This window comes from Dermacentor albipictus, chromosome 5 (genome assembly GCF_038994185.2).
Source record: "Dermacentor albipictus isolate Rhodes 1998 colony chromosome 5, USDA_Dalb.pri_finalv2, whole genome shotgun sequence".
NCBI lineage: Eukaryota > Metazoa > Arthropoda > Arachnida > Ixodida > Ixodidae > Dermacentor > Dermacentor albipictus.
In genome coordinates this window covers 64126371-64144191 of record NC_091825.1, presented here as the reverse complement: position 1 = coordinate 64144191, position 17821 = coordinate 64126371, and the positions used below count along the sequence as shown (strand labels likewise).

Here is a 17821-nt window from a genome sequence, read left to right as displayed (position 1 = left end):
ACACTTTCACGTGTGCTCCACCCACGTGGTTGATAGCGTTGCCTGCATTGGCACGACACTATCAGGAAAAGCGCCGGCAGTGGGTAGCGATGCTTGGTCTGCCTCTCGCTCCAACAGGTCACCGAAACTCAAGATGGTGCATCCTTCAATACTAAACGGGTGTGAAGACAGCAACTTATATGGTGGCATGCCATCTCGGCATTCCCACTTTTTGCATCCACGGCAGATTATATTTAAAATAGGGTGCGTCGCTGCGTATGTGCTCAACCGCACTTCCAGCCTTGCGCAGCCACGGCCGAGAAGTGTGCCAACTTACCCCCCCCCCCCCCCCTTCACCCGCCCCCTCGCGTGCGCTTGATCATGTTACCAAGAGCTCGCTCTGTTCCCACTCTTTCCCTTTGCTCATGCGGGAAGGCGGCACTCATGAAGCCATCATCTTTCTTCTCTCACCCTCACACACTTTTACTCACACCTACAACACACCTTGCGTGGGGCGTGACAGGATCTTATCGCACTTGGACTTTATACGGAACATGATGTGGCTCCACTTCTGGGGTCGCTCTTGGCACGTGAGCGATTTGAGAGGTGTGTTTGCAAACAGCCACTTGTAATTCATGAATTGAACCACCTGCATCCGCAGAAGTTTCCATTTATTGTCTTGGCATTTGTTTGCAGCGGCAGTGAAATTTCGTTATATTGAAACGGCATACAAACACGCTTCGTTATATTGAGGTTCTAAATACGTGGTGTTCTATGGACAAGAGGTTATGAAGACTTAAAAACAGTCGACGAACGATTTTTTCGGACCCTCAAGGGACTGCGAAAATGTCTGAAAAATCAGGCAGAGCAAAATAACAAATGTGCCCCCAAAAAACTCAATTTATTGCTTACTATTGATTTAGAGGCTGGAAAAAGTGATTAATGGTGTTCTGAACCATGCTTCACTTGCGTGCAAGCAGGTACGCCTGAATTTCGGCGACAGTCACCGTGTCGCCGTAAGCCGACGAAAGAGTTGCGACCGCTTGTATCAGCTCAGCTTGCGTCAGCTGTGCTGATGCAGGCGAGTCGTCTTTGTCGTCGCTCTCGGACTCTGCAAGCACTTGGCAAATGATTTCTTCATCCGTGAGCCCAGCGCACAGTTCCAACTCGCTGTACACGTGCGTAAACTCCGAAAACGAGACGGTCGAGGGAATTTCGACGCCTGCAGTGCGAAGGTCTTCAATTGAGATGCTCACTGCCAGACAGCTGCTTGACGACACTATCCTCGTCCAAGACAGCCGAGTCGCCATTCAAGACAAATCCCGCGTGGCGGAAGCAGTTGCGCAGCGTTGTGGGTACCACCGACTGCCACGCATCAGCGAGCATGCCAGGTGCTCCAAACAAATCGACAGAGCAGGCTTTTCCACTGTCGAGGCACAACACCACACGCGAAAGCAAGCGTGACCTATAGTTCACCTTCAGGTTGCGTATCACGCCTTGGTCCATCGGCTGTACGAAACTTGTCGTGTTCGGTGGCAAGAACTCGACTCGCACAGACTTCAAGTTGTTTATGTGCCCGTGTGCAGCGCAGTTGTCGACCAACCACAGAACTTTGAGGCCTTCTAGATCAAATTTACAATCTAGTTTTCTCACATAGCTTTCAGAAAACTGCTGTGTTATCCATGCCTTCTTGTTCGCCTCGTACAAGACCGGCAGGGGCTTTACGCCTTTAAAGCACCTTGGAGCTTTCGACTTGCCGATCACGAGCATCGGCAGATTTTCTCTCCCCGACATATTGCTGCCGACCAAAACAGTAACTCGTTCCTTACTGTGTTTTTCACCATGGCAAGGGTCACCAGCAAAGGCATGAGTCTTCTCTGGCATAAGCTTAAAAAAAAGTCCGGTGTCGTCGCAAGTGAAAATGTCGTCAGGCGAGTACTCCCGTAAGAGCGACTGCAGCTTTTCACAGCGGTAGTCCGCAATGACACTTAGGTCAACAGCTGCACTTTCGCCGCACAGTTTCTTAAAACAGAGATCAGCACCCTTTTTGAAGTTTCTTAACCAGCCGTCGCTGACCTTAAATCCTTCAATGTTCATCTGAAGCACCATCGTCTCGGCTTTCTGTTTGAGGAGGGCACCGGGGATGGGAACCTTGCTAGCCACTGCTGATTTCAGCCATACAAGGAGAGCCTCCTCAAGCTTTGGACAGGTGCCTTGGCTTACATTTTTCTGACGACGCCCAGTACTTTTCCGCCGCTTCCAAAATCTTTTGCTTGTTTTTCATGTAGTACGAAAGAGTCTGTTTGGAAATTTTAAACTCTTTTGAGACGTCTGCCTGTGATCGGCCCCTTTCGACGAGCTTGATGATTGCCACTTTCTTCCCTATCGACATTGTCGCATACTTGCCTCGGTTCATCGGAACTCTCGAGGCCGACGACAACATAGATTTCTTCTCCATTGTGTATTGGTACGCTTGGCTAAGCAGCACACACAGCGCAGTCGTCGGGAAGTTGTCACACCGACTTCGTTGAGTGCCTCCTCGCTGCCATGTTGCACGCAAAAATAAAGGTTCCGGAAACAGTGTCTTGAAGCACTGAAGCCGATTCAATCAAATGCAAGCCACAGTAGCGACAGAACGTGGTTTTCGCGTCTCCGCTGCATGACCGCGAGTAGGCCTACTCGCTAAGCTCATCAACGCATGGCAAACACAAACAGGCAGTCGAAGGAAGAAGGGAAGAAAAAAGTATTGCGTTACGGCAGTGACGCTGTTGCGGAAGCAGGAGCTGCTAAGCACATAGCCTCAATCCAGCGTCCAAGTTGCTGAGGGACCGCCATGCACGACCGGCACCGGTTTCGAGGCTACAGGAGGAAAATGTAAACAAACAAGATGGCGTCGACACAGCTCAAAATGGGCGGCAATTGGCCCAGCTGACGCTTGGAAACTCCGAAAAATCGAACAGCCCTCCCTAGAGTGTCCGAAATTTTGAGCCATGTAAGACATTGACTTTATGAGGTATGTCCTGGGGCCAGGAAAAACTGCAAAAAATCAAGCATGCCTGAAAAATTAGGTGTCTGAAAAATTAGTTGTCGACTGTACTTCGTTACATAGAGAATTCCACTATAGTGAAGTACGTTATATTGAGGTTTAACTGTATATACAATTGCTCCCCGATAGACATTGTCCACGGTATTGCACAGATTCAGAATTTGTCACTTTAATTGTTCGGAACTCAACCCCCGACATTCTCCCAAAGAGTGCATTAGTTTTCAAGGAGCTTTAAGGGCCTTGAATCACTTTTTCCAAATTCAAGGGTTTCAAGGAGGTGTACAAACTTTGCTACTAGCTTTGCCATTACCACTGAGCGAACCAATTTTCCTCATTCAAAGCAAATGTGATAAAAGTCCCCGTTTTTTCCCTGAAAAATCACAGGTTTTCCCTGATGGTAGACGCCCCGAGTGTAGGCCAACAACAACTTCTTTTCGAGGCTCAAGGTACTTACCGGGCTCCCTCTTCCCCCTACGGGAGGCGGGCATGCTCCGCACGGGCTTGGCTGGCTGCATGGCGGCTGCCACAGACAGGATAGGCCGTGTCTGGCCGTTCGTCGTCACGGCAGCCTGTCTCACAGTGAGCACGTTGTTGTTGCTGACAGCCGGCAGTAACGGCCTCACTGCCATGTCGTTCCCATAGAAAGTGCGCTTGCTAATTTTCGCTTCAGTCGGCTGCAGCTGCTGGCTACCAGCACCGAGGCCGCCGCCTGCCGCCGCTCCTCCGTCCAAGTTGAGGCGTCGTTTCGGACCGTACACCCTGCAGAGTGTAGCGCAATGTTATGAACATGCCGCCCAGATCGGTTCGGAAAGCACACTTGAAGGGATGACGCTAAATAGAAAAATAGGTTGACCTGCATTAGTAAATTAACTTTCAACAACACAACCAAGAAAGCCACTCTTACCGTGAGAAAGGCTCAATCAGCAAGTAAAGACATCAAAGCAAAAGGCTGGATGGGCCTTGGCATTGCCACACTAGTTCGCTTTGACATCAATGGATCTTGAAAGCATCTGCTCAAACCTAGCTAATTCTTTATCAATAAGCAACGGTAACATTGTAGTATTCCAAAGGCGCCCAAGACTGAACTTTGCAAGTTCCGTGAACTCAAGATTACGCGGGAGCCGCAGCAGCCCGACAGGGTCAAAGGCCAACTGCAATGAAATTTCACTTTGGCTAAGCTACAGGGCTGGTAACTGCTTAATTTTCTTGTGAACAGCCTTTAAATAGCACCTTAGCATAGAGTGTGGGAATCTGGTGGTTAGCCAGCATGATGTAGAATTTCACACAGTGGTTTAACATTTTCCAGCCAGTGCCTGAACTTGGAAGTTGAGCCATGTGCTGCACTGGTTCTCCACATTCAGAGTTACATTTTTTGTAAAATATTCATCGTAATATAAACATAAAATTTTGTATGGCGACTGGTCTACACAGGGTCTATAATACCAGGCCTTTAACATGGCCTCGCGTTTCATTGCTGCTGATTTCTACTAAAGGCAGCCAATTAATGTTTGCTTTAATTTTTTTTTTAATATCACAATACTGTCAATTCCGATTGGGATTATTACAGGAGTGGGCATATGGTCATCAAAAAAGTACAATGTGAGTAAACACTGAGCAAACAAGGAGTTAGCATAGAAAAGCATGGACGCTTTCATTTATTGAGTAACACACTGGTCTTCCCACAGTTGCTCTTGCAGAAGAGAAAACAATAAAATAGCTAAAAGACGAAGTTGTGATTGCAATTGCTTCTTCTAGATGATTGGTAAATGTTTCTAGTGTGGGCTGGGCAGTAATAGCAGGGTTTAAGCAGTTCCACTCTCGCACAGCTCGCGGAAAGAATGAAAAGAAATAAGTATTGTTGTTATTGATGTTATTGTTATGTTATTGACACTAAATCTGATTAATTTCCAATACGCTGACCTTCTACAGGTGCGACTTGTGCTATGTGTTGCTAGAGTGTGGTGGAGGAGAGTGCTGACCTCTGCTTGGACCTGTCGGCGGCCAAGATCTGGCGGCAGCAGAAGTCACACTTGTTGACGTCGTGACTGATTTGGCCGCAGCGGCTGCAGACAACGTAGATGCCGGCATTGCTTCCCTGGCCTTGCGTGTCCACCACTGCGACCTGAAACAAAAGACAGCCGTGCTGAGGAAAGCCGCCTCAACAAAAGAATGCCCTCACGCTGCCAGGGATGGTTATGCTGTGATTACCATAAAGATCTACACCCTATATCAAAATTGAACATAAGGTAATCTGACCGAGCACTGCAACAGAAAAAAAAAAGAAACAAGTTCACCTGCATATACTAAAAAAGAAAAAGAAATACAGATCCTCCGTACTGTGAGAATCAATGTTGTGCAAAGCATTTCACAGGTAACTGATTATGTAACGTCATTTGGGGTTGTGACGGTGTAAATTATCTGTCTGTGTAAGGTGAGCATTTGTGTGGGTCACGCAAGCATGTGCGTGGAACAGCAGCAAGCAGCAGAATGGCATGACGGCTGTATTATTGCGCTTCAGTGATGAAACATCACAAGCTGATCTTTTACGACCACAGTCGATCCTGAAGTTAATGCGCGGGGTAAACCAACAAAGTGAAAGCGTGTCGACAGCGGCATGACGATGACGGCATAAGGGCAATGGCCACATGACAATGTCATAAGGGTGGTAACAAAATGTGTTATGCTGTCCTCTTCCTGCAGCTTACTGGTGCAGTGCAATTAATTAGTGACAGACACCTACCAAAAAGTTACCAAAAGAGGCAAAGAACGAAAGGGGAGTTCACTTTCAACACATGTTCACACTGACGAAAGTGAGAGGGGTCGCGTATCTGATGCAACTCGCAGTACACGACTAGCGGCTAATGTCCACATATAGCGCCAGCAGTAAGCTTGAAATTTTGCGTTGCACTGAGATCAAACAATGTGGGGGAAAAGCACCAGCCGGCATGCAGACAAACATATTTTATTCCTGTTTTGCACAATGGCTGTGACATTGCCGCGCACGCTGTCTGTTCTCCTGGCTCGACATGGTTTTTCTGGCGTAATTGGTTGCACGCTACTTTTAAGTACCCTATTTGGCAAACTGTCAGTCACGCCTTTGTATAAGTCACACGTCCACTTCTCACGACATTCAAAGAAAAAAAGTGCTATATGGGTGCACCAGCTGTAAGATGCACCTATCATAACACAAACCGGCATGATTATTTTTACGAGCCACAGGTTCTAGCAGAAGAAAAATTCAACCAACACTTCCCTTATGTGCAAACGGCCTCATCATCTGAAGCAGTCAAAATGTTCTGCTACTTTGGCCGGCAGCATTGCTGGGTCAACGTTGTCGGTCTCAGAAAAACCTTTATGCGACATTGTACACATGATGCTGGCATTGCCTCTATGGTGTGGTGTGCTCGGTACAAACACGCGAATGCTTGCAACACACCTGGCTGAACTGTAACACACGTATCAATACAGTCGAACCCCGCTACAACGAACGCCGCTTCAACGAAATGTCCGGTTCAACGAATAATTCTCAGTTCCCCGTCAGCTGCCCATAGGAGTCAATGCATAAATATCCTCACCACAACGAACACTTTTTCTTATGCCGTTCCGCTTTAACGAAATCTGACGAAGTAATTCCAGGCTCGAAACTTAATTTGCCGCGCAGGAAACGCAATTTCGAACATTTTGCACATAAAAAAGCGTCTGCAAAGTTATCATCGCGTGTTGGCACCACAAGAAACTGCCGTTGATGACCGAGCATGGGGGCCGCCATTGCTCGATGGCGACGGCGATGAGACTGGCCTACCTTTGGGATTGGCTTGAAACTTTTTAGCCGCAGACAATCCAAAGCCGACGCTCAGTCGTCTCGTCAGACCATGCTGCATCTCGGCGCTGTTGGTGTGTGCTAGTGCAATTGGCAGTTCGTGTTGTGCACGTGTTGCGGTATTCGATTTGATCAGAGAAGCCATTCTGTTTTAGCGTGCTTTCCGACATGGCGCCGCCATGTCGAAAGTTTTTATCCCTGAAGGATAAAGCTCGGATCCTGGCCGCAGTCGCAAGCGGAGAGAAGAAAGGCGACGTTGCGAAGAAGTTTGAGATTTCTCCCAGTTTGCTGTCCACCATCTTGAAGTCAAAAGAAGCAATAGAGCTAGCTCTTGCTTCGGGCACATCAGCCAAGCGGAAGAAGCTGACGCTGTCGGCGCACGAGGACCTCGACAAGGCCATGTACGCGTGGTTTGTCGAGACGAGGGCAAAAAACATACCGATCAGTGGAAACGCCGTGCAGCAGAAGGCCCTGAATTACGCTTGCCTGCTGGGAATCGACGATTTCAAGGCGAGCACAGGCTGGCTCAGCAGGTTCAAGGCCCGCCATGACATTGTCGGCAAGACGCTCTCTGGCGAGTCGGCATCGGCAGACACAGGCAGCACATCCGCCTGGATCTCTACAAACGTTTCGACATTGTTGAAAGACTATGCCAAGTGTGACATATACAACGCTGACGAGACAGGCCTGTTTTACGAGATGCTGCCGTCAAAAACCCTCGAAATGAAAGGTCAGCGTTGCCACGGTGGTAAACACAGTAAGAAGCGCGTGACCGTGCTGCTGTGCGCCAATGCGGACGGATCAGACAAGCGCCCACCGCTAGTCATTGGGAAGAGTGCGAGGCCCCGTTGCTTTAAAGGTAACAGGAGCCTTCCCGTAAAATATGTCGCCAACAGCCGCTCCTGGATGACGCGGGCCATTTTCTCCGAGTGGGTCGCGTCATTTGACTGCGACATGAGGAGGCAGGGCCGGCGGGTGTGCTTATTGCTGGACAATTGCTCCGCCCATCATATTCTGGATGTGGAGCTCACAAATGTGGAGCTTAAGTACTTTCCGCCGAACTGCACTTCGATCATACAGCCACTTGACCAAGGTGTCATTAGAAGTATGAAGTGCGCCTACCGCCAGCGAGTGATGCAGCGTCTCCTATTGAACGTGGAGACCGGTCGCGACACCAAGTTAGACCTGTACATGGCGCTGCAGATGATGGCTGCTGCGTGGGCTGCAACTGGACGGCCAGTTATCGCGAACTGCTTCACGCACGCTGGCTTCAAGCTCGGAGACCCAGACATCGACTCCGCTGAGGATGCTGCTGACTGCAACGGAGCAGTGCAACCGCCAGCAGACGTAATTGCGTCCTGGGCGGCCCTTCAAGGTGCCGGAAGTGTGCCATCCAGTGTCGAGCTGGACGATTTCATCGACGCTGACGTCAATGTGACCGCCCGTGAAGAATTGAGCGATGAGGACATCATAAAAAGTGTCCGCGACGACGGGGGGCAGTCGGATGACGACGAAGTTCCAGACCTGCATCCACCGGCCACATCTCGCGTACTGGATGCGTTCGATGTCATCAGAAACAGCGTGGCTGTGCATGATGACGACGTCGCGATGCAGCTACTCTCCGAATGCGAAAATCGCGTCATGATGCTCCTAGGAAAAAAAGGGAAGCAGTCCACACTGCTTGACTTCTGGAAATAAAAGTTTGTTTGTGGTTTACCAGTTCAGGTTAGCCATATTTTTGTGAATTTCACAACAACGAAATTTTCGCTTCTACGAATTTTTTTTCGTGCACCGTCAATTTCGTTGTAGCGGGACTCGACTGTAGTGAAACAGAATGCTGAAGCATCAAGAGTTCTCACAATGGTGACTGATGGTGGCAATAACCAAATGGTGCTTGTTCCAACAGGTGTGCCTCAAGCACCACGATGCACAATAAAAATTGTGGCACCCTTCTCTTATTTTATGTATCGAAGGGTGGGGCTGCCAAAGTCATTTTGCAGCAATTTTTGGAGCAAGAAAAATTGCATTTTGGAGCAGTTTGGAGCAGGCCAATCTGAATTTTGAAGGAATAATGGAATATGGCAGTGCACTTCGAAACCACAATGAAACAGAATAAACCAACATGAGCACTGTATCGCAACAGTCTTAATTAAGCAATGTATTTACTGAATCTTGAAGCAGATTACCCCGATAATGAAACTGTCTAGTACGTGCAAATTTTGGTAAAAGTGCCCATAGATTTTTTAAGTAGTGCTAGTAATCACAAAAACATGCATTGTGCATTAGTCTGAAATTTCTAAAAGTAGCCCAAGACATTTTTTTATAAGTACATTTTTCTTTAATGTCTCCACAGTGTGGGTGAAGTGCCTGGAAATGAGCTTCACCAATGGACCATACAGGGAAGCCAGTGTTATTATTGCAATAGCAATTACATTGACAGTTCACGCGCATTTCTGCCATCGGCATCGCCGTCGCTGTGATGTTCCGTATAAAATTCAAGGGTGATAATGTTGTCACTATGCGCCGTATGAGTGAGTGAAAGTGTGCGAGGGTCAGCCGACGATGGCGACTTAATTTTGCGCGTGCAAGGGAGGAAAGTGGGGGAAAAGCATGCCATGTTCCATCATGCACAAGGCACCAGGGGGAGGGGGGGCGTCTACTCCGGCAGCTGCTGTGTCTGGCGCAGCTGCGCACGGGCCGATCTTGAAAGCGATCTGCAATGGGGCCAGATTGCATGCTCTTAGTGCCGATAGCTATGCGTGCGCTGTGTTTGTGCTGCTTAATTCGCGTTGAAGCGAGAGGTAGCAAGAAGGTCGATTTGCTTGCTGCTGCTGCCGCTCTTCTTCACGCCTGCGTTTTGACAGCGAGTGCGCGGTGATCGTGTGAGATGTGTTCACGTTTGCTTGTGCACGCGTGACACCATGCTTGTTAATTTAGATAGTAAGTGAATGTTTACAAGTTGATATGGCCGATGAAACTATGATCCTTACTTTGTACAGCTGTCTACCAAATTGCTATCGCAATCGATGCTTCGCCTTTTGGGCAAAAGTGCGCCTTTTTGAAAGCCATTTCTACATAATAGACCAGGGCGATTCCAAGCTCCTAATACTTAACATTATGGTATAACGTAAAAGTACTACAATCCGTTTTTACTCCAAATCCGCCATTAGCCCTTCGTGGTAGGTAAAAATGGCTCGCGCCTCACCACACGGGCATAAAAACAGACTGGAATGGTTTTACATTTTTTACATTTTCGTTGCTTTGTGCCTTACGGAACAAAGTGCCGCTTGGCCCGCTCAACCCTATTCTAGCACACTCTGAATATAGCCGCCCTGGCTGTTATGACAGCAGTGACAACAGCCGGCAGCGGTCACACATGCACCGGCCACTTGCCGGAAGCACCGAAAAGTTCAGTGTTACAAGTGCAAAAATTACGAGGAACTGTGCGGGAGGTGCCGCCATGTGGTGTGCAGAATGTGAACGGCCGCACTCTTTTTCGGAGAACGAATCCGCTCGCCGTTCACGGCCACTGCTGGAGCACACATGCCGAAGCCGTTCTGGCGCAGCGTGGCGCAATTTTGGTCAATTTTCTGTGTTTGGCGCAGTCTGGCGGAGGAATTTGTGTTCGTATCAAAATGGTGCAATTGGCGCAGGAGTCCCACCCCTGTGTGTCGGTTCCATGGACTTAACCTCTTTTTAAAAAAGGGAAAAGCAAAACTATAACAGCAAACCAGTACGTGTGACAACCAATCACGGAGGGACCCATATCAGAGTGGCCAAGCTGGCTGTGTGCCTACGGTCTGCCTACACGGTGAGCCCTAGGAACCAACATCTGTTGCTCTGGTTGCTCCACTGTTAATACAAAATTACACTTCTTGCAGAATGCTGCCTCACCGTTTCTTGCACTCTTCAAAAGAAACTTACGTTGGTTGCGCTAGTGTGCATGGTTTTACGGGTATGCTGAGTGTTTTCTTTTAGATCACACAGAATTTTTTAAAAAGTGCCTGCAGCAGATAGCATAAATGTTGTGCTTGACCTGAATCACTCAGAGGCAAACATTGTGTGCATGAAAAATCCAAATGCATAAGAAAATAGCTAAAACTTACCAACAATCTCATTAATTACTTTATGGCAAATATTGCAATCTGCAAATTGGAGCCGGTGAGCTCACAAGGACATCTGCTAGTACCAAATTTTCAGTATGCCCCCAGCTTCAAGATTTTAATTCCTGAAGTTGGCAAAGAAATACATTGGCATCCCAGTTACTTTAGAGCTTCAATGCACAAAATGATGTAACTTTAAAAAAGTATGTGGAACAACAATGTACCGTATTACTCAAATCTAACGGGCACTTTTTTTCAGATAAGACAGGTCCAAAAATTGCTTGTGCATTAGAATCAAGTATGACCCTAAATCTGCGTTACCGTACCATTATCGGCATTTCAATATGGCTGCCTCGTAAGCCTAACTGCCATAGCTTCCTCCATGTGCAGCAGTATGTGTGCTTAGGTTAGTCCACTGTCCATTTTCCAGTTTTTTGCATTTACTCTCTCAGCATGGTAGTGCCGACTGCGAAGGACACGCGGTGTTCATCACGATGCTGCAATTAAAAAGACAGTGATTACGTGTGCGGAGACAGGCGGAAATCGGGCCACATCACGAGGTTCGGAGTTCCCGAAACTTGCATGCGGGACTGGCGCAAACAAGAGAGGCGGACTTTGGCGGCTGCTGCTCACAGCACGGCCCCTATCTTGCAAGCGATCTGCAATGAGACTCTACACATCTGGGCACACCGCGCTGTGTTCTAGTCACTAAGTTCGCATTGAACCGAGAGGCCACACAAAGGTCAATTCGCTCGCTCCTGCTACCAGACTTTCTCACTCCATTGTTTTGAAAAGTTTTTGCAGTCATTGAATGAGACATGTTCATGTTTGACTGTGCGCGCACGGCACCATGCTTGTTAATTTACTTGGTAAGCAAATGTTTAAAAGTTTATATGGCCAATAAAACTGCTATCTTTACTTTTTGTACAGCTGTCTACTAATTTGCTATCGCAATCGATGCTTTGACTTACGGGCAAAACTGCGACTTTTTTTTATTTATCGCAACTTTAGTGCATTGGGAGTAAATTTTTGCTTTTCCAAATGACAGAAAGTTGTATTTCTGTAATGAATGAGGTGCGCGGTAATGTAAAGGACTTTTCTTTTTTTACGTCATGGCAAACGGGCGAGCGTTACAATCGAGGGCGTTTTTCCCCCCTTCTTTTTGGTCACGGAAAACGAGTGCATGTCACAATCGAGGGCATGCTAGAATCGAGTAAATACGGTATTTTCAATGCAAGTTTGACAGAACAGATCTTGAAACCATGGCCATCCTCCAGTATTCACGCCTATCTCACAGGCTACAGTGAGTAGACTGCAACATGTGGCATAAACTAATTACCTACAGCATAAAGAATTTGAAATTTCTTTAATTATTCAATTATGCATTCAATTTTTACGCTATTCATGTCTGCCGCTTATAGTAATCCGATTCAGGATTGTGATTACGCTATCTGCCACAGGTGATTAAAAAAATTCTGTCCAATCTAAAAAAAAAAATTGCCCAGTATAATAACACAAAACTGTAAAAGACGCACAATGGGCCGGACGGATTTCGATGGGCCTTAGTCCCTAGCTCCACAGAAAACAAATTGCACTTCGTTGCTTGTACGCCACAACCACCATTGTCAACAAATGACAGCAGCGCCGAGCCGCATAGCTACCGGCAGATAAGGCCGGGCCAGTCCAAGAAAGGTCCACCACTGGGAATGGATATGTTGACTCCGCATTTACAGCCGTAATTTGGCTAAAATAAAAAATAGGGGCAAAAACTTCTGATTTGCCCTTGTAGTCTGTGGCACTGTGCTCCACAGAAGCACTGGCTTGTGCAATTTTGAATTTTCGCAATTATATGTATATTAAAATAAAAACAATGCTCGCATTCAGCACTCACCCTTTGTTGTTGTTCCTGAGAAGGCGTCAGTTTGCACACAGCGACAGGACTTGTCGTACTACGGGCAGGTGACCTGCATCGCATGACAAGTCAAAGGTCCTTTGCTCAACTGCCACAAACAAAACTGCATTTCTTGCATTGCAGTGAAATATGCATTTCTGGATGCATATGCAGAAAAATTGTCAATGCTATCTTTCTTGCAGCTAAATGTGTTCATGAACGGGAAAGATTGTCATCCACCCAACTCTAGCACGAAGTTACAAAGGAGACCAAGAAAGGAAGCCCAAAGGAAACACAATGGAAACCCAGATGGTAGAGCGACCACTCCAGAAAGGCATTGTTCCCACATTCGAACCCCAGACCAGGTCAAATCTTTCTTCAGCAGCGAAGCTTTGCTTTCTGAGAGACTGTACAGGTTTTTTTTCGTACCTTCGTGCTACAGTCACGTGAATGACAATTTCTCCTTTTCATGAACCTTCCTCTACCTTGGAGGTTACAGCAGAACTGATTTGCCATAAAAGCATTCAAGTAAAAAGTACTTCCCAGGAAACCAAGGCCATTTTATTCTGTTCCAGGTGTCTATGAAGCTGCTATGCCCTCTTTTAAAGATCAAAGCTCTCTCCAATACAAGAACACTTAAAGTGTGAGGTTTAATGACTCCAAACTGAACAGTGGGTTATGAAGGATGCCATAGCAGAGTGCTTCAGATGGACTTCTACTACCTGGGGTTGTCCAACGTGCACCTAAATCTAAGTACATGGGCATTTCTGCATTTCCCCTGCAACAAGATGCGGCAGCCACAGCTGGGAATGGAACTCATGAGCTCATGCTTACTGGAAGAATTAGACAGCCACTAAGCCACCACAGTGGTTGATACAAAATTATATGTAGCTTATTTCCTTCTACAGGAAACACTGATGGAAAAAAGGAAGAGGAACCTTTCCTGTAACCTGTCTCCTAATACAAATATACTTCCTAATAAGACCACAATTAGGTGAGCCCCTTCTGTGAGGCTGATGTTCTAACATTGCTTTCCACAGAAAACAGCACTTAACCCTGTGATGGGCACCATCGTACAGATACAGTGGTGACTGAACATTTATAAAAAAGATGTGCCTTTTCAGAACAAAGCACCGCCTAGCGTTGTTCCGTAGTTGCCGCAACCTTTCGTGCGTTCTCAAAATAATTCCTACTGCTCTGTTGCCCCCCTCAGCTCCCACCAAAACTTATTTAGTTTTTTTTTTGCTTTGTTCGATGGTGGCTGCCACCGCAGCAGTTTGGAACTACTGCCGCTTCACCTAGTTTGGAATCAGTTTAGAGACTTACTTCGATGTTGTTTCTCATGACTCAAAGCGTTACCATGAGATGTTGGGCCGCACGGCTCTTCCGTAGATGCGCGACTAATTCGTTTACAGACAGGCACTTGCAAACCTGAAAATACTGCAGAGCATGCATCTTATCTTGTGAGGCCCGTGGGAACGGACAGAATCTAGTCCAGCATCCAAAAAAATTGATTACTGAGAGTTTCTCACTTGCTTTCATTTTTCAAGTGGGTGCACACTGCAGAACTTGCTTGCAGGCCGCTCACATGACATGTCTTGCTTTGACTATAGCCACACGTTCCTGGGGCTGTATTCTCTAACGATCCACAGCCATTATTCATTGTTCTGGACATTAGACATTAGTTCGGACGAGGCTTGAGACCGCCACGCAACTGTCACTGCTGGGATGGTGCTCTCAGTGCGAGACATGATAAAAATGGAATTATTCAAAATGCAAACCTTAGTTGTGTTGACTAGGGCTTGCGACCTATTTAAAACCTATCTCAAACATTGCTCTAGTTTATCCATGTATCCAACAATAAACCATGTATGAAGCGGCACCCATAAAAAAAATTCTGTCACGTAACTAGAGCAAAAAAATACTAGGCAAATCATTAAGTACCTATAACTACTTATAATCCACATGTTCACAAACATTTAGGCATAAGTAGTGAGGATATTAAATTTGACAGCCTGTGATAGCAAACTAGAGCAGCTAAAAACAGTAAAACAGCAAAACAGTCAATGAACGAAATCTTCAGTAATATGCAACAAAAACAACATCCAATATATATAAATATTTTTTATTGTTTCCATTACCCTTTAGTGGCATGGGCATGCCTTCAACAATATCTTGCTCAACTCAAAATTGAACCCATCGGCCCAACATCTATCTACGTGTGTTGCTAAAGTGCATGCTAACCACCACAGGCAAACCTTTTGCATCTTTAAAGGGACACTAAAGAAAAACGTTAAGTCGAGCTAGAATGAAAGATTTAGCTTGTGTAAGCGATAAAATGGGAAAAATGGAAAATCAGAGTGGCTCCACCTGTTATGAACTACAGTACCTTTCATGTGGTGTCTGCACTAGCTGATTCACAAAGAGGGGCATAGGAGGAGGTCATGTGGAGATTACATAAATGCGTCTGCTTTAACACGCACTTCAAATTGGGAAGCAGCAGTGAGAACTTAAGTGGCAATTTTCTCAGCAACAAAGTGGTATATTGGCACACAGGAAATGATGGTAGAATAATCTATCAATCTAGCCCAACTTAATATTTTCTTGTAGTGTCCCTTGAAATGGTCGCAAGCCACACCTGTGTGTGACATGCTCACCTGTCAATGATGACCACTGCAGCTGTAGTGGGGAGATGGTTATGGTGGGGGAGGTGGTGATGCTGTTGCTGCTGCCTCGGGGAGGAGCAGCTTGTGTCCATCGCCCCTGGCTGGGCACACCAGGCACCATGGGGCGCCGCAGCTGCCGACGCCAGTCAGCGACGTCGACCACTGGAACAAGCAGCCCAAGACATTTAAGCTCACCTGATTGCTGCACACAAGGACAGGCACAGAACGGGCACAGACCAGCAAATAAGCTTATTGAGCCTTTGCACCTCAATAATGTTACAAGCCCCCTCCTTGGACTAACGAAGAAGACGACGAAGGCCGGGACGTTGCACGTGTTCAGCCATCTTGGCTATCCCTGTAAATAGTCTGTTTATAAATCATTTTTCGCTGTCATCTATTTAACGACCCGTCACACATTGGCGGAGGTGCGGGGTACTTTCATCACATGACAGAGCTTCGAAGCGGTTGGCACTGCAGTGCAACCACCATGGCACACCCGCCAGAATATGCATCTGACCCGCAGACCACGACTGTATTAGCCCACCTTCAAGACCCTGGAACGTCCAATGGGACCGATGACGCCGACACTAAGGCATGGCTGACACAATATCAATGAGCAAGTGATCACAACCACTGGGACTGTCACACTGGCCAATGCGCTCTTTTATCTGAGCACAACGGCGAAGTTGTGGTACAACAATCATGACGCCGAACTTGGGAGCTGGGATACATTTAAGCAAAAGGCTTCATAATCTGTTTGGTAAGGCCTCCAGTCGCAAAATCACTGCTAGGAAACAGCTGTCAATTCGAGCCCAAACGTTCACAGAGTCATACCTGTCGTACATACAAGATTTGCTGCCGCTGTGCCGTAAAGCTGACAGCAACATGCCAGAGTCTGACAAGGTTGGCCACGTCCTGAAAGGGATAGTGGATGATGCATTCAATCTGCTCATGTGCAGAAATTGTGCTACCATCAATGCCGTGATACAGGAGTGCGAGCACTTCGAACAGGCCCAGAACTGCTGTATGGAACGACCATTCGCCTGGCTTTCCAACACCACCGTGATATCTTCCGTGTTCAGAGCAGCTGCCATCTCACCTTTCACCGCCTTCGTCCGAATTCACAAGGATTGTCCACCGTGAGATCAAAGCGATAGCTTCAGCTAGGCTCTTTGCCAACTTTAACGCCGGCGACTCGAACACACCAACGGTTTCACTCGTCCAAACCATCATGCCAAGCGAACTAGCGAATCTTGGGAGTTCACACTGCTTGCACCATGGACAGTTTGTACATCCCCTTCTGGGACCTCGGCATCGTTCCCCTGTTATCAAAGGTTTGCTCCACCATCTCGCTGCTGATTGGAAAACTGAAGATGATCAACCTATTTGCTTTAACTGCCGCCGTGTCAGGCACATGGCTTGCTACTGTAACAACCACTGGTTGTTCCCACAACGTACTCCATCCTTTGACCTTGCTTGCCCCCTTGATTGCGGCCCTTTTGAACCACCATGTGCGGCACACCCATACAATCCTGACACTGCCATGACATAGTCCAGCCGCTCGCCGTCACCTAGAGGTTACCAGTTGCGTTCGCAACCTTTCCGCTGTCCATCCTCCCACTCCCCGCCACCTTGCCACGTGACATCGCCGAGCAACCGTCGCTCCTTCACTCCGGTAAGTTAGAAGATACAGCGCCTGGAGGTAACGCTGCATCCATAACTCTGCCCCAACCATCTAGTTACTCTGCTGACTCGACAATGATGGACATTGACATTGATGGCGTGACCATCTCTGCACTTGCCGACATCACGGCTCATATTTCTGTCATGAGCTCTGGTCTTTGCCGACTCCTGATGAAGGTGGTCACACCTGCTGTATCCCCGTGTTGTAAGAGTGGCTGATGGAGGAACTCTTGCTGTCCTAGGAATGTGCATCACCCGCATCACCGTCGCCAGTCACCCAACTTCTGTTTTAGTTGCCATTCTTGAGCGATGTCCTTATGACGTTATACTTGGTATGGGCTTTCTCACAATTTATTCTGCCCTAATTGACTGTGCGACTGGCCCCCTGCACCTCAACCTACTTCACCTAGCCGATGCTCCAACCATGCCTTTGGCCCGTCTCTGCTCTCTCTACTATGTGTGCATGCCCCCCTAAACTGCCATGTATATATTTCCATGATCTCGAGCCTTCCTGTAGTTGATGGTAATTATGTGCTCTCCCCAGTAACAGGTGTTCTTCTTGCCAGATACATTGCATGTGCCTAACACCCTCGTGACTGTAGCTGGCAATCGCATCTGCATTCCCGTTTTAAA

General features: G+C 47.3%; 2 protein-coding genes across 9 annotated transcripts in view; one reads left to right on the top strand and one right to left on the bottom strand.

The window, feature by feature from the left end:
• The window catches only part of LOC135911738 (sentrin-specific protease 7-like), a 157083-nt gene that overhangs the window by 99673 nt on the left and 39589 nt on the right, over positions 1–17821 (bottom strand). For all 8 annotated transcript variants that reach the window (XM_065444093.2, XM_065444092.2, XM_065444089.2 and 5 more), the window contains 4 exons: positions 15497–15667; positions 12840–12912; positions 5005–5147; positions 3480–3784 (listed from right to left, as the gene is read on the bottom strand). In XM_065444093.2, coding sequence (XP_065300165.2) covers positions 3480–3784; positions 5005–5147; positions 12840–12912; positions 15497–15597 — 622 coding nt within the window. In that variant the 5' untranslated portion in view covers positions 15598–15667. The remainder of the gene's footprint in view (positions 1–3479; positions 3785–5004; positions 5148–12839; positions 12913–15496; positions 15668–17821) is intronic.
• LOC139060471 (tigger transposable element-derived protein 6-like) lies at positions 7512–8663 on the top strand. The gene has a single exon (XM_070539604.1). It carries the CDS (start codon positions 7545–7547, stop codon positions 8541–8543), a length of 999 nt encoding a protein of 332 aa, XP_070395705.1. The 5' UTR covers positions 7512–7544; the 3' UTR covers positions 8544–8663.

Excerpts from the sequence above, each read along its gene's own strand:
- LOC139060471 (XM_070539604.1), top strand. The coding sequence starts at position 7,545 with ATGCTGCCGTCAAAAACCCTCGAAATGAAAGGTCAGCGTTGCCACGGT.